The sequence below is a fragment of the Chelonoidis abingdonii genome, chromosome 3 (assembly GCF_003597395.2).
Source record: "Chelonoidis abingdonii isolate Lonesome George chromosome 3, CheloAbing_2.0, whole genome shotgun sequence".
Lineage (NCBI taxonomy): Eukaryota > Metazoa > Chordata > Testudines > Testudinidae > Chelonoidis > Chelonoidis abingdonii.
The window spans coordinates 6,466,162-6,489,667 of record NC_133771.1 but is presented as its reverse complement, the minus strand read 5'-3'; the positions used below and the strand labels follow the sequence as shown (position 1 = coordinate 6,489,667).

The 23,506-nt window shown below is 43.1% G+C and overlaps 1 protein-coding gene across 7 annotated transcripts in view; it reads left to right on the top strand.

Moving 5' to 3' along the window:
• NCOA1 (nuclear receptor coactivator 1) overlaps positions 1-23,506 on the top strand; it is a 262,449-nt gene that overhangs the window by 105,391 nt on the left and 133,552 nt on the right. For 6 of the 7 annotated variants that reach the window (XM_032790528.2, XM_032790527.2, XM_032790522.2 and 3 more), the window contains exon 2: positions 20,684-20,789. The exons of the other annotated variant lie outside the window; for it this stretch is intronic. In XM_032790528.2, coding sequence (XP_032646419.1) covers positions 20,701-20,789 — 89 coding nt within the window. In that variant the 5' untranslated portion in view covers positions 20,684-20,700. The remainder of the gene's footprint in view (positions 1-20,683; positions 20,790-23,506) is intronic. 7 annotated transcript variants of the gene reach the window in all.

The window sequence follows — 23,506 nt, the reverse complement described above, 5'->3', positions numbered from 1 at the left end:
CTGCCCTCTGCATCCGAGTTCAGATTGCTGTCCAGAGCGGTCAGTGGTGCACTGTGGGATACCGCCCGGAGGCCAATAACGTTGATTTCAGTCCACACTAACCGTAATCCGATATGTTAATATCGAATTTAGCGCTACTCCTCTCGTCGGGGTGGAGTACAGAAATCGATTTACAGAGCCCTTTATATCGATAAAAAGGGCGTTGTAGTGTGGATGGGTACAGTGTTAAATCGATTTAAATGCGTAGTGTAGACCAGGCCTGGGTTGCTATTTTACCTGGAAAACATGAATCCAGAATCAGAAATTAGCTGCCAGGTGTTGTCAATGCAGTTTCCAAAAAACAAAATAGTGTGCAGGTAAAGGAATCTGTGTGTGATTTATTAAAATGAGTCCCCATGCTTGGACTGCATGGGATTCAAAATTGTACTTATCAGTCAGCATTTCTTAAGTTGGAATTCGTTTATGCTGTGGAGTTTCTTGTGGGTTTGGTGTTTCAGAACAATACTGTGCACAGGTGGTACAGTGAAATCCAAGCATAAAACTAACTGTACAAAGCATGTATTGAGTAAAATTCATCCCTTTGCACAGGGCCAGCCTCAAGCCGGTATACCACTTAGACCCAATAAGGCACTGGACTGAGACTCAGAAGATCGGGGTGCTATTTCCAGCTCTCCCAGACTTTTTGTGTGACTTTGAGCGAGTTATTTAATTTCTCTGTGCCTCAGTTCTCCATCTTTAAAATGGAGGGACTAAGCTCTTAGGGGCATAGCCTGTCCCTTACTCTGTGTGTGTAATTCCTGGCACAGTGGAGCACTGATCTGTGGCCATAGAGAACAGGAGCAATGTCAGTAGCAAAATTAACTGGCACGAGTAGCTTTACAACTTCAGTCACTGCTATGGAAGCGTTAACGTTTTAAAAAGTGTAATATTTTTCTAGCAGCAGAGGTGGGGATGTGGTCAAGTAATTATTGTTTGTATTACAATAGAATCTAGAAACCCCAAACAGGGTGGGGTTCCATTGTGCTAAGGGCTGTATAGACTTATAAAACAATGACAGTCCTTGGCCCTGATCTCGGTTTTGGGGCAGGTAGGCGCTGCCATAATTAATATGGCTATAATTAATAGTAAAAACGTGCACAAGGCTTTTTGAATGATCTGGTGCCCCCTTCTATTGTGGTTCAAGCAACAACAATTAAATTAGGAACTAGACTTCCATTGTTGTTTGTGGTGCACAAACTGGGAAACAAAACGAACAGAAAAAGAACATGCATTTGCACTCTCAAGAAAGCTCTTTAGGGCCCACTGAAATCCGAACAGCATCCAGGTTGGAAGCTCACATTCAGCCTAGAGCATTTTGATTCTTCCCTTCCCCAGCACCCACTCCTTATATCTGTTAACAACAAACACATGTTTTAATGCCTCTTTTCTATTTATATATATGTTAAAAAAAATCTATGCTGGCATTCATAAACAACCCTATAATAATAAACCAGTTGGCATGCTTAGGGAAAACAGCTGGTATAAGAAACAAATTTGAATTTCTAATGGGTTCTTAATGAGTAAAACAAAACAAAGTGCTTGTAATACTGGAAGAAGATGTTTAAAATAGTGTAAAGTGCCTGAACAGTGTTGTCCTACACTTAGATATATGGTGAACTGGAGAACCGCCTTGACCTCCTTTCATATGCCATATTAATTTATATACTGTGATGGGGCAAGGCCAGATGGCTACAGTTAAGTACTGAGAAACAGGTATGTTAGCCCCAGGCTAAACAAATTCCTAGTACCCGGGTAACCAAATGGCAGTTGCTCCAGGTTAATCAAGGCACCTGGAGCCAATTAAGACCTTTCTAGAAGGCAGTAGAGACTAGCATACTTTAATAGAAAATCTTGCAGCCAATCAAGCAGGCTTATTTCAGGCACCTGGGTTTAAAAAAAGGACTCACTCCAGTCAGGCAGGGAGGAGCCAGAGGAGAAGAGCGTGTGTGAGGAGCTGGAGCAAGAAGGCAAGGAGCTGAGAGTGAGAGTGTTGACTGCTGGAGATTGAGGAGGACAAGCGTTATCAGGCACCAGGAGGAAGGTCTGTGGGTGAGGATAAGAAGGTGTTTGAGGGCATGGGAAGTAGCTCAGAAGAGTTGTAGCTGTCATGCAGCATATACAGGAGTTACTATAGACAGCTGCGATCCACAGGGCCTGGGCTGGAACCCGAGTAGAGGCGGGCCGGGTTCCCTCTGAACCGTCCCAACTCCTGATCAGACACAAGAGGAGTTGACCCAGACTGTGGGGAAGATCACTGAGGTGAGCAAATCTGGCAATAAGCGCAGGACCCACCAAGGTAGAGGAGGAACTTTGTCACAATACACAGATGGTGGTAGTAAAATAACCCCACTAATTTGAAATTATGGCCCATACAGTTCTAAATTAAAAATAATTTCAGGGATCACTGTCTTGTCTAGTGTGTAGGCACTTAACATTTTTCAGCTGTCATCTTTTCTATAGTGTTGTGTTCCGTGTACTTCCATGCTGAAATTAATACAAAGCTGCTTTTAATCGAGCACCTTTGCAAGGACGTAGAAATTTACACAGCAGGGTCCTAGTCCATGATTGGTGCGCTCCTAGGCACTATGATGATTTAAATAATAATATGAGGTGAGGAGAGATTGCCTGTCTTGCTGTGGTTTGTTGCCTCAGTTGAGATGAGCTTACATGCTTGAACTGGAGTCCTGCTGTTATAAGCGAGTTGGGCCTGCTAGCAGGATATTCTCTGTGAGGGCCTCTCAGCATTGAAACTGGCTCACCCTTCCCCCCACCCTCACTCCAAGTCTGAAATAGCCCAAATCTTAAGACTTTCAGAGCATATTGTAAATCTCATCTTTTCTTCCAAGCATTTGCAATTGTGGCAGAACTGAAATAGTTAGGCTGGGAAATTATTCAAAAGGAGGAGGATTTGCAGCAATTGAGGTTCATCCACCACACTTGCAATTTATTTTTCAGTTCTGTCAAGGGCATACAGAGCATGTGCAAACTGTGCCTTTGAGTAGAACAGAAACTACCTGGGACAACTGGGCCATGAATGCCATTCAATCCCATACCAGTCCATAGTGGATTGTCAGCATGTATGCTTTGAAATCTAACACCGTCAGTTGGTGGAGTTGTATCAAGCCGTTCTTCCTTTAGAGCAATGTTTTCCAAACTTGGGATGCTGCTTGTTTAGGGAAAGCCACTGGCGGGCCGGGCTGGTTTGTTTACCTGCCATGTCTGCAGGTCCGGCCAATCGTGGCTCCCACTGGCCATGGTTCGCTGCTCCAGGCCAATGGGAGCCGCTGGAAGTGGCGGCCAGTACGTCCCTCGGCCTGTCCCTTGCAGGTAGGGGCTGGTAAGCACTTGCTGGGTCAGGTCTGAAAGATGCATACTGGGAAATCATCAAAGGGAGAAGCAGCTGAAAGGAGAGTTACACGTGAACCGTAATGCTGTGTAAAACCAACGCTTGGACAGAGCACTGTGCTTGTTAATGCTGAAATTTAAATTGCTGTTGGAAACATTTCATCTCACTCTCATTTCAAGCGACAGTATTTTGTTAGTCACTTTTGCTCATTTTTGTTTTTAACGAGGCACATACTTTAATGTCATCACTTAGAGCTGTGATCACTTCTGATCCTTTGAGTCAGAGAAGGGAATTATCTTCTGAGCAGTCACCTTCTGGGGAAAGGATAGAGAAGTCTATAAGACAGGGTATTTTAGCAGGAAGCTCTTGAGTTGACATACTGTGTTGCTAATAATTAATCAGGAGCGTTGCAGTGCTCCAGAAATTAATGTGGAGAGATCAGATGAAAGATTGCACTTTTTGAAAGTTTTTCTTTATCTAATATGTTGACTAGGACTGGTCCCAGTACAGACTCCTGGGGGACACCACTATTTATCTCTCTCCATTCGGGAAACTGACCATTTATTCCTACCTTTTGTTTCCTATCTTTTAACCAGTTACCATGAGAGAGGACGTTCCCTCTTATCCCATGACCACTTACTTTGCTTAAGAGCCTTTGGTGAGGTACCTTGTCAAAGGCTTTCTGAAAATCTAAATACACTTTATCTACTGGATCCCTCTTGTCCACAAGCTTGTTGACCCCCTCAAAGAATTCTAGTAGATTGGTGAGGCATGATTTCCCTTTGCAGAAACCATGTTGACTCTTCAACAAATTATTTTCATCTGTGTCTGACAATTTTGTTCTGTACTTTAGTTTCAACCAGTTTGCCTGGTACTGAAGTCTGGCTTACCGGCCTGTAATTGCTGGGGTCACCTCTGGAGCTCTTTTAAAAAATTGGCGTCACAGTAGCTATCCTCCAGTCACTTGGTACAGAAGCTTATTTTATTTTATTTTATTTTGTTTATTGGTGGCTATAGAAGAAGTGGTGGTGGGGAACAGTCTCCTTTTTGGTTCTCTGTAAATATTTTATTAGGTGAGGGTAGATGGAGGAGTTTGATTTTCCATTTTAAACTACCTTTCCACTATGGCTATATATGGTAAATTTCAGGGGGAAGCCTGATAAAGCAGTGCACACGCGCACACACACATACACATACACAGAGTTAATTCACTACATTAAAAGATGAGTTGTGGAAAGTAAGGACAAAAGCACAGACAGGTATTGGAAGAGAATCGTTTTCCTGGATATTCCATTATGGAAATGCTTTCTGCCAGAATACTCTGTTCTTGTGTTGTGCTAACTGTATTTGAGGGAACTTATTGTGTTTATAGGCTTTCTTTTGCAAGTTCTTGTTGTAACTATTATAGCAGTTTACTAGCCTGAAGAAATGCTGGTCCTTGGTTTCAGCTGCCCGTCACTGCACCTGTTGTAATGGCTTCCGGCTCTACAATAGTCTGAATAAGAATAATGTTGTGGTAGCACCTAGAGGCTCCAGTTAGGATTGAGGTGTCATTGTACTAAGCACTGTACATGCCTATGACAGAATGCCAGTCCCTGCCCCATTGAGTTGACAATCTAAGTATAATATAAGTAGGCTTTGCAGAACTTGATTATTTGTTGGGGGGAAGGGGCAGATAATATTGATGTTTAAGCGTTTTTTATTTTTATTTATTTAAATTGTCACAGTTGTCGGACATTATGGAGTGGCAGATAATTATGTAATAATAGTAGACATTGAGATTCAAAAGTTAAAGCTTTATAACTGTTAAACACAAATTGTTAGCATTGCATGTCAAAAAGTAGAAAGTAAATATTCTTAAATCAAACTCTAATACGTTTGCATGCGGCATTTTTCCTACTTTGCCTATCTGTAAATTTCAGTTATTGTCGATGGAAATATTTTTTTCATTGGTTTGTGTGCAGTGTAATTGAGATTTGCAAACTCTTACCAGTAAAGATCAAATCCTTCCAAGTCTAACTGTAGGAGACCATTGGTGGATACAGCAGTTGGACTTGGTGAGCAAACGGTAACAATGAGATGATTCTGATGAGTGTAATGAGCAGCAGTCACAGCCCATCATTTGCCTTGCCATTGTTGAGTGTTTTTGTAGGCATCTCAGAGGTGAGTTTTAAGGAAAGATTTGAAGGGTAATGTGGTGGCTTTGTGGATTTGAATAGGGAGTTCTTTTCATGGCTCAGTTCATTGCTTCCCACAGATGGCTATTTGTTTTTGTGGTAAGAGTTAACATCTGTAGGCCTTATTCCAATATGTCCCATTCTTTGTAAAACAGATTGGCTTTTGAAACCCCTCTTGTGCTAAAAGGGAGCTGGTGCCCTAACTTGGTGATCTGATGAAAGTGGTGGATTATTTACAGGTTAAGGCTATGTCTACACTACAGCTTATGTGAGCATAATTTTATGTCCCTCATCAGTGTGCATAGACCATCCCCCTGAGTGACATAAGAGCCGGTGTGGACAGTGCTGTGTCGGCGGGAGAGCTTCTCCTGCCAACATAGTACTGCTGCTCGCTGGGGCTGGAGTAGTTAAGCCGACAGGAGAGCGCTCTCCCATCAGCTTAGAGCAGCTACATTAGACAGATTTCGGTGGCACAGCTGCATCGGTGCAGCTGTACCGCTCTAAGATCTCTAATGTAGGCTTGCCCTAAGATTCAGTATTATCCCCAAGCCTTTCTGATCAGCCTCCTCTTTCCTTTTTTCCATCATCCAAAGGGCATTGGTTCAAGTACTTCTTTCCTTATCTTTGCATTGTGGTATTTTGTATTTTCTACCAAATAATTCTATTTGTTCCTTTCGTGTCCTTGCTAAACAGATATTTGAACTGGCAGTCAGTGTTACAATGGTTTCCTCCTTAGGGAATTCCATTCTTCAATTTGATGAATGTGTTTTGTTGCCTTATAGGGAGTTCTGTGGACCTATATAGATTGAGTCAATCTTACCAACCATGTGTAGGGCCCTGCCAAATTCATGGCCATAAAAAATGTGTCACGGATGGTGAAATCTGATCCCCCCCACCCCTTGCCCTCCCCCATGAAATCTGGTCTTTTGTGTGCTTTTACCCTATACTATACAGATTTCACGGGGAGACCAGCGTTTCTCACATTGGGGGTCCTGACCCAAAAGGGAATTGCAGGGCAGGTCACGAAGTTATTTTAGGGATGTAGTGGTATTGCCACCCTTCCTTCTGTGCTGACTTCAGAGCTGGGTCAGAGCTTGGGAGCTGCTGAGTGAGGGCCCAGCTCTGCAGGCAGCAGCAAAGAAGTAAGGGTGGTAATACCATGCCATGCCCTCCTTTCTTCTGTGCTACTGCTGGTGGCAGCTCAGCTCTGAAGGCAGCGCCACTGCCAGCAGCAGCGCAGAAGGAAGGACGGCAGTACTGCCACCCCCTCTACAATAACCTCGTCAACAGCCCACCACTCCTTTTTGGGTCAGGACCCCTACAATTGAAACATGAAATTTCAGATTTAAATAGCTGAAATCATGAAATTTCAGATTTTTTAAATCCTGTGACTGTGAAATGGACCAAAATGGACTGTGAATTTGGTAGTGCCCTAACCATGGGTACATGTTACCTTTCCAAAGCAGATGTCACCTGTTAACAAAAGATCACTAAATGGGTTCAAAAGACTGAATTTGGGGGTCAGTAGAGCTCTCAATATTGCAGATATGGTGTAACTTTTAAAGCCTGGAGCCACAAATACAAATGGAATGGAACCTTGAGAGGTAGAATCAATTTTGTATGTCTCTTAAATATTAATATGTATTTGATATGCTGCTCAGTGTGTGTTTGTACATCCCCTTCTTGTGGCTGGTGTATAGAGGGTATGAGCCAACTGCTTCTACCAGCTAAAGTAGTTATTCCTTTAGTTCACATGATAGTCTCACGCTTTTAGTGCTGGAGGTCCCAGGTTCAGTCTTGACTGACTACTCACAATGAGTATTTATATAACATATTGAATTCTAAGTAACATTCAGTCTGTTGTCCCCAATGAGCATGTGTGGCCTTGTGAGCAAACAGAACTCCTTGCATTACCAAGTATAAGACATTCTATCCTAATGAATGTGGGATGTCATGATGCCTGAGGTTTACCCGTAAGTTTTTGTTTGGTATGAGTCAGCCCTCCTTGAAGACGAGTGAGAGCTCTTGGAAACAGAAGCCCATGGATCCTTTGTCACTACAGAGGGTCAGTGTACACTTGGGCACGAAGAATAAAAAATGTTCATATGACGCTCATTGGAGCGATATCACACAGTTTTAATAGCAGCGTAAGCGTTGAGCTTTCAGATACAGAGCCCGAGGCTGCAGCGACCTGACAGTGATCACTACATGACACGTGTTGTTATTAGATATATCTAAGGCATTCATCAGTAGCTGAGCACCTACACAACACAGTTGCTAAGTTTATCCAGTGTGTAGTCTTTAGTTTCAACACTGTAAACACAGGTTGCAAGGCATAGCTTACTTGCTAATAATAATACTTTGCATTTCTACAGTGTCTTCCATAAGAGGATTCAGTAAATACTAGTCAATTAAGCCTGCCATCACTCCTGGAAGGTAAAGTAGGTTCTCAGCAGTGGAGCTTACTCCTGGAAGTCAGTAGGGTCCATATATTTTTGCAGTCTCATCCAGGCCCATTTGTTGGGCCTTTTCTTTTTTTGTTTCCCCCCCTTCTCCCTTTCTATGTGTGTTGCCACTTCATTGTTTGTCCTAACTGAGAAATAGGGCAGGTCTATATTACAGACTTGCATCAGCAAAGCTGCACCACTGTAGCACTTCTAGTGAAGATGCTCTAAGTCAACAGGAGAGAGTTCTCCCATCGGCTTATTAACTCCACCTCTGTGAGACAGGGTAGCTGTGTTGGTGAGAGAAGCGCTCCTGCCAACATAGCACTGTCTACACCAGGGATTAGGTTGGCGTAAATGTGTAGTGTAGACCTGGCCTTATTCCCTTTTGTGTGGTGGGCTGGTTTGCCAGATGGCTGTTAGGTTTGCTCTTGTTCCAGCTCAGAACCTTGGTTTTCCTTTTTAGTGCTTCCTTCCCTTCTCCCAGCATTGCATATGTACAGGATGTGGTCCAGATATATACCTAATCCAAGTTTGCCTTTATTATTAACAGGAACAAAACATAACCTTCAGCCAAAGCATTCTCCTGGGTGTGACTGGTCCTAGGGTTTTTCTGGCACTCCTCCTGGTGATATTTACCCAACTTTCAGAGAGACAGAAAGCATGCTGCATACTGAAACCGAATTGTTTGGACACCGTGTACTTAAAGGAGCAGTAAGGCATCTATAGAACAGTGCAAGGCACATCTAGAGGCAGGGATCGTGGTGAGACTAAAGGATTCATTCTGGAAAGGTTAAGGTACTGGGCTGGGACTTGGGAAAGCTGGGTTTATTTCCCAGCCTTCCCACATACTTCCTGTGTGACCTTGGGCAAGTCATTTCGTCTCTCTCTGCCTCAGTTCCCAGATGTAAAATGGGGATTATTCTTCCTGTCTCCCATCCGTAGTTAGCTTAGACTGTAAGATCTTTGAGGCAGAGTCTGTCCCTTACAACACATTAGTACACACTCTAGTGCAATGAGGCCATGATCTCAATTGAGGCCTCCCAGTGCTACTTTAATACAAATAAGACAAAAGAAAGTTATAATTTTTCTTTAAAGTTGTTTTTAGCTGTCAAAATTTGCCCCTTTTATAATGTTAGTAGCTTTCATTTCTATAGCTTTTTTGATCATAGGATTAATCAAGACTGTGAACGTTCCCTCCCTTACATCTCTGCACTGGCGGTTTTTAGCCTGCTACCCAGAGAGATCCTGTAGTAATTATCAGATTTCTGAATGACACTGCCTACACAATAGAAAATAAAAGCAAACACTCTCACTTCAGACTGGCAATTTGCTTTGGAGGATATGGGGGTTGGGGTTAGGCCAGTTGCAGTGACGTTTGTGTTTCTGCTGCGTTGGATGGTGAGGCACTTGATTAAATTTGTATTCTTTGGTCTATCTTGCAAACAATTGCCTGTTAGCGTTGGTTCTTGCCGTTGAATGTAGCCCACTGAAGTCTGATGGGGTCCTGAGTATAGGAAGTGCTATGCCTAACAGTAAGTGTTTGCAGGTCTGGCCTTAAGTAGACACAACAGATGAAGCACATGAGCCCCAGATGAATGTCCAGGTTCAAGCAGGTGTAGATATTTATTCTCTCTAGTATTTCTGCTCAAGATTCCCTCTTTGGTGAAGATTTGGTGGAAGAAGTCTTTGATAACCGCAAAGCCAGTCTTCTGCTCTTTATGGCACAGGTCTTTGACCTGCTGGGAGATCTGGATTAAAAGTTACTAACTTTGCTGCAGACTCCCTTTGTGACCTGATCCAAAGCACACTGAAATCAACGAAGATTGGGACCTTCAAGCTCTCTGTCCCTCAGTTCCCCATCTGTAATTGGTGATGATACTGTCCTTGCCCATTTTCTCTATATAGATTGTAAGGTCTTTGGGGCAAGGACTGTTTTTATATGTATGTACAGTGGCTGGCACAATGGAGCCCTGATCTCAGCTGGGTGCACTAGGTGCTGCAGCAAGACTACTAATAAAGTAATAGTTTTAATGAAGAGAAGCTGATTATATGGCATCATGGTAGAGCATTGAGCAGAGGGCCCTGTGTAGTGCAGAGAAAATAGAGGAGTGACATTAGGAGAAAGTGGGTAGTGAGACACTTTGGCCCATTGAAAGCGGATGGATACAGCTTTGCAGTTCAGTGTCTTCTCTATCCATCTTTCTCTCCAAGAAGTCCATGCAAAATTAGCCTATGCACATGTTCCAGGCTTTTCAGTAGAAGCTCTGTGATGGAAGAGGTGTACAGTACACTCTAATACTTCATTGGCAAAAATAGCTAGGATTCCTAGAGGAAGAGATTGCTAGCTTGATTCTTCTGCAGTTGTTTTTCTGCTCAGCACTGGAAAATGATTCTTCTGCCAAAACTCACAGATCTTTCTCATTCAAACTGTTCTTTCTAGGTGTTGTATGATGTACCAGAGCCAAAGGATCCGTCGGTTAATATCCTCCTAATACTCAGTCACAAGACAGTGTCTGACATCTGCAATCTAGGTGTTAGGCTGCAGCAGGTGACCAAAACAGAGAAACAGGGAATGAGGTAACAATAAAACAGGGCGTAGGGCCGGCGCTTCCATTAGGCGACCGTAGGCGGTCGCCCAGAGTGCCAGGATTTGGGGGGCGGCATTTTGTGCGCTCCCCATGGGGCGCACAGGAGCTTCCAGTTCTGCTCCAGTCGCGCCGCTGAAGAAGGACCTTCTGCCGATGTGCCACAGAAAACAGCGGCAGGCAATTGAGCAGCTCAATGACTGCCACTGTCGCTTGTGGCATTTCGGTGGAGGGTCCTACTTTGGCAGCGAGATAGGAGTGGAACCGGAAGCTCCCTCATGCCCATGGGGAGCACACAAAATGGTGCCCCCTGAATTCTGCCTAGGGCGCCAGAAACCCTGGCGCCGCTCCTGCATAGCATGAAATCAGAAGTCTTTACTAGCCATTCACTGAACCAGTGGCATACGGATGCACTGATTCCCTCAAGGTCCATCGCACTAAACAGATGTGATATTTGTTTTCTTTGGTAGCTGAAGTTGTGGATGTTTGTCCTGGAGTGTAGGCTCCATTTTTTTGTGTGAAGTCAGGAAAAGAAATGTAATAATATACCATTCCTGGCTCAAGAGAGTAGCTTGCTCAGCGACTCACCTGTCACTTTCGCCCATCGCCTCTTGTGCTTCAATGTAGAGCTCCAGTATTTACTTTGTAACCTGCAGAGGTTAAAAAAACACCACCACACAACAAAAATGCTCATTAAGACTTGAGTACTTAGATTAGCAACTAATGATGTACTCTTGAGTGGGACAATATAGATGTGTCCTTGTGGCATCCTAAGTGTGCTCTTAATTATCTCTAATTGAGACTCTGTCTGCTCTGCATGTGCACAGATAGGTTATATTTTAATAATAAAACAACTGTATTGTAAGGGACTTTACTAACATCAAATGTTTTCTTAAAAGCAGCTTACTAATTGTTTCCGTCTCCCAGTCGTTAAAGTGTGATACACATTAAATACATTTATATGCTTGTTTCTGGGTGAAATTCCCCCCCGTGATGGGGCATCTGCCACGCACTAACCCATAAAGGGTTAATAGAACCCTAGGGAGGCTGCACAACAGGCAGTCAATTGGAGAAGGCTCCGAGGAGCAGCCAGTCAGAGCCGGGGAGGCCCATATAAGAAGAGCCATGGGACAGAGCAGGTCAGGCACTCCCTGGAGTGCCTGGAGGGAGGAGGACTGGCTGCCTTGCAGGTAGAGGGCAGCTAGCACCTTGGACAGAGCAATACGGGGCAGGAGCAGGGGGGCGAGACTGAGCTCTTGGCTGACTGCGGACAGGCTGGGGCCCTGAGACAAGGGCAGAGAAGGTGCTGGGGCTATGGGGAAGCAGCCCAGGGAAATAGACTGCTGGGTTGGAGGGGACATAACATGCGGCTGCCACCTATAGAGGCCCTGGCCGGGACCCGGAGTAGCAGGCAGGCCTGGGTCCCCTACCCCTCACCCCAACTTCCCACTGAAGAAGTAACTGGACAGTAGACTATGGTTCTCCCAGAAGGTGGGAGGACAGAGTGTGACAGTGTGTCCTGAAGAGGATGCTGTATCCTTTGGGACAACACTCACCTTGGAGCAGAAGTGATGGTGGCGAGACATCACCAGATGAGGGTGGACGGGCAGATTAAGCTAGTTCCCAGTACAGCCAGCAGGAGGTGCCGCAGTGGTGAGTTGAACCGCATCACACCCCCCTACCAGGGGAAATCATTCTATCAGAAATATAAAGATACAGGTCTGTGAGTCTATAGAGACCTATATTCTGTGCCTGGCTTTGCCACTAATTCATTGTAGGATCTTGGGGACGTTACTTTGATGCACTGTGCCTCAGTTTCCGCATTTGCAGATAGTGTTACCTTTGTGAAGGTGTTTGAGATATGTGGATAAAAATGCAGCATAAGCACCAGCTACTGTAATTACTTTTTTTTCCACTTTTTATTATTTTGATAGTCAGTGAAGAAATTATGTGCCTGCAAAGTTACGGAATTATTACGGTGCCATTGATGGATTAAGAGTTTTGTGCAAGCATGAAACTGAGCTTGGTCCTTTTGCATCCCAATCTGGCAGGGCCTTTTGTCACTTTTAACACACTCACTGGGGTTCACATGATTTGAAGAATGAGCTCCCGTGGGTAGAGGAATGGATTAATGTGATTCAGGACTGAGAGGCAGTGTTCTCTAGTGCAGAGTTTCTCAACCTTTTTTGATACCAAGGACTGGCTTGTTGCCGTCCTAACTCTGTTAGGAAGATCTCTGGGGCTGGCACCAGTCCATGGACTGGTCACTGAGAAACACTGCTCTAGTGGATAGGGCACTGGACTGGAAATCAGAAGATGTGTGTGGGATCTGTTTCCAGATCTGCCCTGCTTGCTGTGTGACCTTGGGCACATTGCGTCAGCACTCTGCACCTCTGTTTCCTTCCTTCTCTTTGCCTCTCTTTTCTGATTGGAACACAAACTCTTTGGAAGAAACACTCCCTTGGTGTGTGTGTGTCTGTGTATGTATGCACGTGCATGTGCATATGTACGTACATACTGTCTCTGGAACAATATGGCCCTCAGCCCGCTCCCATACCCCAATCCCCTGTCCCAGCCTGGTGAAAATGAGCGAGAGTGGGGGAGAGTGAGCAACAGAGGGAGGAGGGATGGAGCGATCAGGGCTGAGACTCTGAGAATGGGTAGGTCCTCGAGGAAGGGACAGGCAGAGGTGTTCGATTTTGTGCGATTAGAAATTTGGCAACCCTCGTTATAATACAAATATATAATACATATGTGGGGGCTGGAGAATGGATTTGGACAATCTGCTTTCTGGGACAAGTGTTCATGCTCCTAAACCTCAGGTTTTGTCTGTACTTGAGATCAGCTCTAATTTAGCTGTTGGTGGCAATCAGCTGCTGTAGCTGAGCTGGTGGAGGAGACAAGGAGAGCTGCCATTTGTATATGTTGAGTTGACTTCGATCTCAAGCCTAGTTGGTGCAAATTGTGACTCCCATACAGCTATATCAACTGCTGCCACTGGTTGCTGAATCCCAAGTAAGACAGGGCCTTAATGCACGAAGTTGAATTTTTGAGTGGAATACAGTTATACTGAAAACTAGTCTTTGTTTAACATTGCAAAGCCAAAATATAGATCTATTTCAGAACAGCCATTTCCAGTGGAGACATGCTATTTCTTCGCGAAATGGTGTTTTCATTAGGGTTTTTCCATTAATGTGTTGAGAGAGAGTGGGGGTTGGAGGGAGGGGGCAACCAAACACTCTGTGGATTGATGCAGTACTTAATATGTGTTCACACAGTGGCTGACATCAGCTCCAAAGGAACCCTAATAGGTAAATAAACCAAGCAGCCAAAAAGGCAACATTTACCCAGTCTGCTATTATAGCTCTAGTGGTTAACCTTAACGACAGCAAAGGAGCGACTGTTGCTGAGCAGGTTTTCATGAGAATTTTTTTAATTGACCTAATTAGCTTGTTTTTGCTTCCATCACACTGTCCTTTATCTGCTTCTGTCTGCTTTTGTGAACAAGCAGAATATTGTCATTTTACAGAAATCAGGTTTCTTGTAAATTTCAATACTTTGATCAGAGAGCAGAGCAGGACAACACAAGGCCTGTTTGCATCTCAGATGAACACAATCCCCTGGGATGGTGCATCATCCTATGGAGTATTCGGCAGGCTAAGTGTTACGGGCCTTGTTCTGAGCCATCAGAGTCAAAACGTTTTCAAACCAAGCCATTGGAGTTATTTTTAGGCTAAGTTAAATTTTTGGCTTGTCAGCCTTGGCAAGTGTTGCTGCAAAATAAACTGAATTTATAATAAAAAGAAACAACGAATGTATTACATCAAGGGTTTAACTCAAGCCAAGGATTTCAGTTAAGGCTGCAATTCTGTCCTTAATTCAGCCTGGTTGAGCATAAAGAAGATATTGCCAAGGTCACAATCCTGTAACAGAGGACTCCAGTGGGAAGGATGTGATTACAGTCCATGGCTCTGGCCCTGCACAACATTTATTCATTTGAGTAACTTTACTTAAATGAGTAAGTGTTCGCAGGCTCAGGGCCTGTGTGAACAGCAATAGTAGTCAGAATTCTGTTTCCTGGCTTTGTGGATGTAAGCTAAACTTTTAACTTAACTTCAGTGATACATTTCTTGATGTGAATTTTCTTGAAATGTGTACAGTATAAATAAGCAGCATGTTAAGTTAAAAAAAGAGAGGATGGAAAGATGCTGCTTGGTACATCTATTTTGTAAAGGAAATATTTAAAAACATTGAACAACAAATATATATCTTAAGCACCCCACCCCACCCCTCCAAAAACCCCTTGTAATTGGAGCAGATGATACGGCAGTTTGTTTTCCAGTCCTTAATTTTTAAAGTTTTTTTTCTTATAATTACTGTTGCTTTTGACATTGATTTTTATTTCAAACTTGACAAATAAGAGGAATAAAATTAGATCTGTGGCCATCAGCTAGCTTTCTGGTTTCTGACCAGAGTTTCTCTGCTGTTGATTATTCTTGTTTCTCATAAATTAGGACAACTGACTCTGCTTTTCATTCTCGCTGGCACAAAGGAGGAATTATTGATTGGCTATGCTAATATTGCTGAAAAGATTTCAGGAACAGCATTCATCTTGGTAATAGGGACGCAAACATTAGCAAAAATGACTGCTTGCTGTATAAAGATTGTTTTCTCATGGCACTTCTGTTTAAACACAGATGTATCATTTACTTCAGAATAGACGCATTAATCAGTAAATAGCAAGCACAATGGATCATGAGATAGGTTTGAATCCAGGATCTTTAGCATCACAACACACATCTCTACTACATGAGCTAAAGGAGCAACTCCATTAACAGTAGCAGTAATAGGCCATTACCCTCTAAGGGACCAGCTACTGGAGAGAAGACAGAGAGAGACATGCTCGCTCTCTCTTCACTAGTATATTGCACAAAATTTGAAAGGAGCATGCATAAAAGGCATTTAAAGATGTAGGGTGAGGTTTTCAAAAGGACTCAGTGTTGATTTAACTGAGCTCCCTTTGAAGTCAATGGGAGTTTTATCACTGCCTGCAGTTGGGGCAGGGCTATGCCAGTGTTGAGTTCTTTTGAAAATCCCACCCTTAGAGCCAAGAGTGATTGTCATCTTGCAGGATCTGACCCTTTGAGAGTATCTGGTTTGTCAAGCCATACAAAACTGAGTAAGTGTGTCCCAGAATCATAGAGATGTTCGAGGACCCTTCCAGCTCTAAGATCACTTAGCCCAGCCCCCTGCACCGAGACAAGACCACGTAAACTAGGCATTTGTCTAACCTGTTCTTAGAAAGCTGCAGTGAGGAGGATTCCACATCCCCCTGGGAAGCCTATTCCAGTGGTTAACTATCTTTATAGCTGGAAAGCTTTTCCTGATAGCTAACCTACATCTCCCTTGCTGCAAACTGAGCCCTTACTTCTTGTCCTACTTTTGTTGGACATGCAGACTAATTGATCACCGTTCTCTTTATAACAGCCCTTAACCATACTGGAAGACTGTTATCGGGTCTTTCTCTCTCCCCTCTCTCCTTCCCCCCAGTCTTCTTTTCTCAAGACTAAACATGCCCAGTTTTTAAAACATTCTTCATAGGTTTTCTAAACCTTTGATAATTTTTGCTGCAGTCCCTTGGACTCTCTCCAATTTATTGATGTCTTTGTTAAAGGGTGGTGCCTAGCACTGGACACTGTAGTCCAGCTGAGGCCTCACCAGTGCCATGTAGATCAGGACAGTTACTTTCCATGTCTTATGTATGACACTCCTGTTTAATAGACCCCAGAGTAATAATATCCTTTTGCTCAAATGCATCGTGTTGTCTCTCTAATATCCTGGGAGCAACACAGCTACAATATGCATCTGACGAAGTGGGTATTCACCCACGAAAGCTCATGCTCCAAAACATCTGTTAGTCAATAAGGTGCCATAGGATTCTTTGCTGCTTTTACAACTACAATAACTCTGCATCAGATTGTTGACTCATATTCAGTTTGTGACCCACTGTACCTGTATACCCAAACCCTTATCAGCAGTACTACTGCATAGCCAGTTATGCCCCATTTTGTAGTTGTGCATTTGATTTTTCCTTCCTAAGTGTAGTACTTCTCACTCGTCTTTACTGAATTTCATCTAGTTGATTTCAGATCAATACTTTTTTGGCAAGGTTATTTTGAATTTTAATCCTTTTCTCCAAAGTTCTAGCAACCCCTTCCAGCTTGGTGTCATCTGCAGATTTTATAAGCACACTTTCCCTTCCATTATCTACTCTGTAATCTGTTACCTAAGTCATTAAGGAAAATATCAACTAGTACCGGACCCAGAACAGACCCCTGTGGGACCCCACTAGATACATTCTCCCAGTTTGTCAGTGAACCAATGATAACTACTCTGAATATGGTCGTTTAACCAGTTGTCCACCCACCCTATAGTAATTTCACTTAAACCATATTTCCCTCATTTGTTTATGAAAATGTCATGTGAGATATGTCGAAAGCATTACTAAAATCAAGATATCACATCTACAGCGTATCCGCTAGGCCAGTGGATCCCTGTAAAAGTATGAAATTAGATTGGCTTGGCATGATTTGTTCTTTAAAATCTTTGTGGCTATTATGTACCACCCTGTTATCCTCTAGATGCTTACAAATTGATTGTTTCATAATTTGTTCCAGTATCTTTTCAGATAAAGAGTTAGGCTGACTGGTCTGTTGTTCCCCAGGTCCCCTTTGTTCCTCTTTTGAGAAAGATAGATACTCAGTTTGTCCTTCTCCAGTCTTATGGGACCTCATTCATCCTCCATGAGTTCTCAAAGATAATAGCGAACAGTTCAGAAATTGCTTCCACTAGTTTCTTAAGCACCCTAAGATGAATTTCATCAGGCCCCGATGGCCTGAATACATGTAATTTATCTAAATACTCTTTAATTTGTTCTTCCTACTTTGACTTGCGTTCTTTCCCCTGATATTAATATTAATTGTGTTTTGTGTGACTGATTACAATTTAGCTTTTTAGTGAATGTAGGCAAAATAGACATTAAGCACCTTGGCTTTCTTCATGTTGTCTGTTGTTACTTCTCCATCCCTGCTAGGTACAGGACCTGCGCTTCCTTTGCCTTTCTCTTGATCCTAATGTATTTAAAGAACCTCCTCTTATTGTCTTTTATGTCCCTTCCTAGATGTACTCATTTGTGCCTTATCCTTTCTGCTTTTGTTCCTACTTGCTTGTGGTGTTCTTTTGTACTTGTCCTTAGCAATTTGTCCATTCTTTCTTCTTTTTGTAGGATTCCTTTTTTTATTGTCAAGTAATCAATATAGCTCCATCAAGAGCTCTTTAACCTCTTACTAGTTTTCCTATCTTTTCTTTGCATCGGAATAGTTTGCTGTGGCTCCTTTAACATCTCTCTGAGAAACTACCAGCTTTCCTGAACTACTTTGTCCATTAGATTTTCTTCTCATGGGACTTTAGGTAGCAGCTCTCTTAGTTAAAGTCTGCACTTTTGAAGTTCACTGTCCTTATTCTGCTGCTCTTACTCCTTCCTTTACGTAGAATCATGAAATCTGTTATTTCATGATCACTTTCACCCAAACTGCCTTCCACTTTCAAATTTGCAACTAATTCCTCTGTTGGTCAGAATCACATCTAAAATGGTTTTCCTGCTGCCTGTTTCCTCCATCCTGTGAAACACAAGGTTATTCCCAATACATTCCAAAGAACTTACTGGAAATTTTGTATTTTATTGTATTTCTTTTCTAACAGATGTCTGGGTAGTTAAAGTCCGTTGCTACTACTAGATAATTTGTTTTGGGAATTTCTGTGTGTGTCATTGAGTGTAGAAAGCCATGAGGCAAGTATCTAGAAGGAGTTGTCTCAAATTGGTTTAAATGTTTAATTTTTTTTTAAATAACCCACTTTTAAAAACATAGCTTAATAACTTAAGAGAACGGTGGCCTGGATTTTAGCAGTGCTAGAAAGAAAGCTAATTAACCACCCTTAAGATACGGCCTTTTCTACCCACCCATACATCTAAAACTCTCATCCAGGCTCTCACCGTGTTGTGTCTCGAATACTGCAAAATCCTATCCTCTGGCCTTGACAAATGCAGTCTTGCCCCGCTCATATCTATGGAGACGGCTGCTGCAAAGATCATCCTCCTAGCCCATCGCTTTGCCATGTTACCCCCTCTTTTCCCTCCCCCACTTCTCTATTGAATCAAATATAAGCTGCTTGTCAATCTCTCATCTCTGATTCAGCAGTGAGATGTCGATCCCCATCTCTGATCCTCCCAAGATGCCAGCATCCCTTGCCCATTTGTTAAATTTTTAAACAAGCACCTTCATGCTTACTCCTATGCTGCCCCTCACCCTTGGGAGGAGCTTCCTGTAAACATCTATAAAGCTACTTGTCCATCAAATTCTTCTTTAAAAGTCTCTCCTTTGCTCTGTTGTCTACAAAAAACTTGACAATAGTTAGACTGCCGGTGTGCTGAGATCACTCTGTATCATGCTGACCAGTTTTGCCTCATTGATTCCTTGTATTCCCCCGTCTCTCTGTATCCATCTGTTGATTCCTCTCTTCTGCTTAGATGGTAAACTCTTTGGGGGCAGAGATTATTTTTTATTTTTCTGTTTGTACAGCACCTAACACAGTGGCATTCTAGTCCATTATTGGGGTGCCTAGATGCTGGGGCAGTACAAATAATAATGAAAATAAAAGGCAGCCTACATTATATGGAGAAATTGCAGGATAGTAGTATCAGGTACTGTATCGAAATACCCCAAATCACCAGTTACTTTTGAAAATTCTTGTCAGTATATTTGGAATTTTGTCACTTCTTTGTTTAAATAAATAAGGTTGTATTTTAAAAACTCCTAATTGGGGAGTGTTAGCAAATGGGTTATTGTAACCCTCACTGCTTAGGAATTTTATTAAAGCTGCTGGGCAGGGATTTGCAAACACTTTCCTAGTGCGGACCACATCTTAATAGAATGGGTGTCTAAAGTACACTTACTTCTTCTATGTCCTCTCGCATGGACCCCGCCTCCTTCCGTCCATAATCCCATACCATCGCTGCAGCATCTATAGCAATTGTATTCACGGAACAATGATAATAGGTTGTTTTTTAAAAAAGCTTCTTTTAATGGAGCTGGAAACAAAGAGTGCCACTGGCCTGCTATGCGAGCAGTCGCCTAGTGGCCTACCACAATCTGGGAATCTCTGTACTAATGGAAGGTCTTAAATTAACACTGATGCAAAATGGAAGAGGTACCAAACACAGAAGCCCAACTGCAAAGGGAGATGAAAGTATTTTCTTTTTTGTGAGGGGGAGATGTTACATCCAGCAAGATGAGTTATTTCCAATTATGTACAGTCATATACTCTGAGAGAGAGGGAGTAGATAGCACAGATGCAAATGTGAGGAGATAAGGCAGCTATCTAGAAATCAGTGAATCAGAGAAACAAGAGGATGCTAAAGGAGTAACTGAAAATCACCTAACTGTGTGTCAGACTGCCAAAAAAAAAAAAATCAGTTCTCCCCTTTATATAGAGTGCTCTCATAATAACAATGCTGGTGATGCTCCTGTGCATAGAGCCCTATGAAGATCATATCTGGAGTAGTGGGTGCTGTGCTGAACCTTATTGTTTGAGGGTATTGGGGCAGAGAAGGGCATTGGAAATGATACAAGAACCAGATTTAAAAGCTGTGGGGGCAGAGGAAACTGAGGGAGTTCAAGCCATATCATATAGAAGAAAAGGGATATGTGGTAAGGGTGAGAGCTTGTGTGAGAGAAATACCTTTGAGGTGGTAATACACATGGTCTCTTTTCTCCACTTGTGGTGCTTTCTACGTAAGCTTCCTTTAGAAGTTGGTGGGACAAGGCTTAAACTGAAGAAGGTACCATGTTCTGGTGGGAGATTAGGGAGAAGATGTTTAACATTAAGAGCAGTTGGCTGCTGGACTAGTTTACTATTTAGTAGTCACCGAATTCCTGCTGTCTGGCATTCCTGTGTATAAATCATTCATTACCTGGTTGTAAGCTGCTCCCCCTGTCAGGTTCCTGATTCGTGTTTCTCTTTCGTGTACAGGTGCAAAGTAGCTCAACATGAGTGGCCTTGGGGACAGTTCAACAGACCCTGCTAACCCTGATTCCCGGAAGAGGAAGGGGTCGCCGTGTGATACGTTGGCCCAGAGGTACGTGCGCTGTTCCAAATCCATTTCTCCCACGTGGCTACTTTGTCATTCTAACCACATCGTTCTGTCCCGTCTGCTTGAGCAGATGGAGCAGGTTTCATCTACTCATAAATGTTCACACTTCCCACCAGAACTCAGCTCTACTTTTATTAGTGACTGTGGTGGAAGAGGGAACATGATGGAAATATAACTTCCCATCTGCTCTTCTTGCTTTTAGGTGGCAACTGATGATAGAGGCTTATTATCAAAGTTAATTAATTGATTTATAAATTGAGAGCACTTGGTGGTGGCATGGGGAGATATCGAGAGTGCTTTCTTGGTATGAGTTAGGGATGGTTGCATTACTTGTGAATGTCAAAGCCGTGTGTGAGTTCTTCAGGTCAGCCCAAGGCTTATGCCTCCCTGCAGGGTGCCCACGCAATGTATATTTCTGTCAGGTTCCAAAGACCTTGGTGATGAGATTCTTTTACACCATGGTACATTCAGGAGACATGTTAGTCTAAATCATAGTCATTTCCATGTGATTGTCCAAACAGCCCTGATGGCAGATTCCTTTCATAATTCAGCTTGCCCTAGAAATCTACTGTGTGGCTTTCTCAGTAATTTTTCCATTTTGCTGCCAGTTGGTTAAGAGTAAGCAAATCCTACATGTATTTCATCCTGATTTATTGTAGCTAAAATGACTGTCATGCTGTGTGGCCCTTGGTGGCAATGGTGTGAATCTGTCAAGTCTGGCTGTTTCCTTTTTGGTGCACCCTATGTTAGGAAAGAGTTTTTTGCATTTTAGTGCCATGGTTAAGTGTGTGCTGCTGCTACCTATGAAGCTGTTTTACTCAAGTGCAGGGACAATGCTCAGTGTTTGCTTTCTGTCAGTTTTGCACATGTATGGACATTCTGTGTTTGACTGAAGTTGACAGTTTCTAGACTGTAAATATAAGTGGCAGTAAGTTAATAATCTAGTAAAGAATTTAAGATGATTCTGTTTATTAACTTCAGATATTTCTACTCAACTTTTCAGTGACTGCCTCTCCCCTCCTCTAGCAGTGAATCTTCTACAGAATTTCCAGGCCTTCCAGCAGTGCCTAATTACAATGGTGACTTGGGTTCATAGCCTAACTATGCCATCAAGTTAAAAAAAATCAAACAGTACAGTTGGTGTAAACTGCAGTAATTCTATAAGAAATACTTTTCTGGTAGCACTTATTTCCATCCCTAGCAAAGACTTTATGGTACTGGTGAGACATTTGCCATTTCTGCCATTGTGTAAGAGAGCAGGTCTTTGAATCAAAACCCTGAGTCTGCCTTAGAGCCCAATCCCATTAATTCTAGTGTTTCAAGTGGAGCCAGATCATTCCCTTAGAAGTGAACACCCTTTGTCCCTCAAGCACAGTCCATGTCTAGTGTCTGTGGAGCGAAGATGGCCTGTATGCCTGTTCTTGAAGGCTCCATTGCCTAAATAAATAAGAATGTGCATGGTTCTCTTTCTTACGTTTATTATAACTCCTTTCTTTATTAAGAAACCTGGCTCACAGCCCAGTAGTAAAGCCCTTAAACCAGCCATGCATTTATTTTCTAACTAAAAAAACCGAGGCGTCCTTCTGGCACCTTTTGCTGATACAGACTAACATGGCTACAACTGAAATTGGTCTTTTCTCACTGGCTTTCTCATTCTCCACTCTTGTAGTGATCACTCCCTCAGAAACCTTACTATACAGATACAGAAAATCCTTAAGAATATTCAGAGTAAGAGCAGGCTAGGACAGTAGAGTGGATTTTACAGCTCCTTTCACACATAAATAGGGGTCTACCAAATTTGTGACCGTGAAAATCGCGTCATGGACTGTGAAAAATGGTCTCACCCTTGAAATATAGTCTCCAGCTGCCCAGCTGTGAAGGCAGAGCAGAGAGCGATGGCTGCTGTCTAGGCACCTAGCTCTGAACGCAGTGCTTCTGCAGCACAGAAGTAAGGGTGGCAATACCATGGCACCCTTACTTCTCTGCAGCTGCTGACAGCAGTACTGCCTCTCTCTGTCCGCCCAGTTCTGAAGGCAGAGTAGAAAGCAGTGGCTGCTGGTTGGGCACCAAGATCTGAAGGCAGTACTATGGCCAACAGCTGCAGAGAAATAACGGTAGCACAGTATTGCCAACCTTCTGTGCTGCTGCTGGTGGTGATGCTGCCTTGAGAGCTGGGCACCTAGGCAGCAGCTGCCACTCTCCCGCCTCCCAACTTCAGGCAATGCTGCCACCAGCAACAGCGCAGAAGTAAGGGTGGCAATACTGCAACTCCCTAATAGGCTTGCAACCCCCTTTTGGGTCTGGGCCCCTAGTCTGAGAAATGCTGCGGAGAAATCACACATTTTTCATGGGTCAGTCACAGGATAATAAGGAAATTTCACAGATGTTATTTATGCCATGACCAACCTGCAAAAATTGTGTGATTTCTCTGCATTTTAAGGAGACCTCTACACATAAAGTATCGAAAAGGACTTTGCAGAGTGCTTACTGGGATACCTGTAAGCAAACATGGCAGCTATTAGGAGCTTTCTCACAGATTTAGACACTGGAATGTGTTTCCCTGGGAGAGGGAATGTTGGCCAGTGCCCCGGCATTATATCCTACTCTCTTCAGAAGGTGCTAATGAGATGTTTTAGCTTCCACTGGTGACTGGCAGAGACAACTTCCTGCTCCACATCTTGTTTAAAAGCTGGAGTATAGCA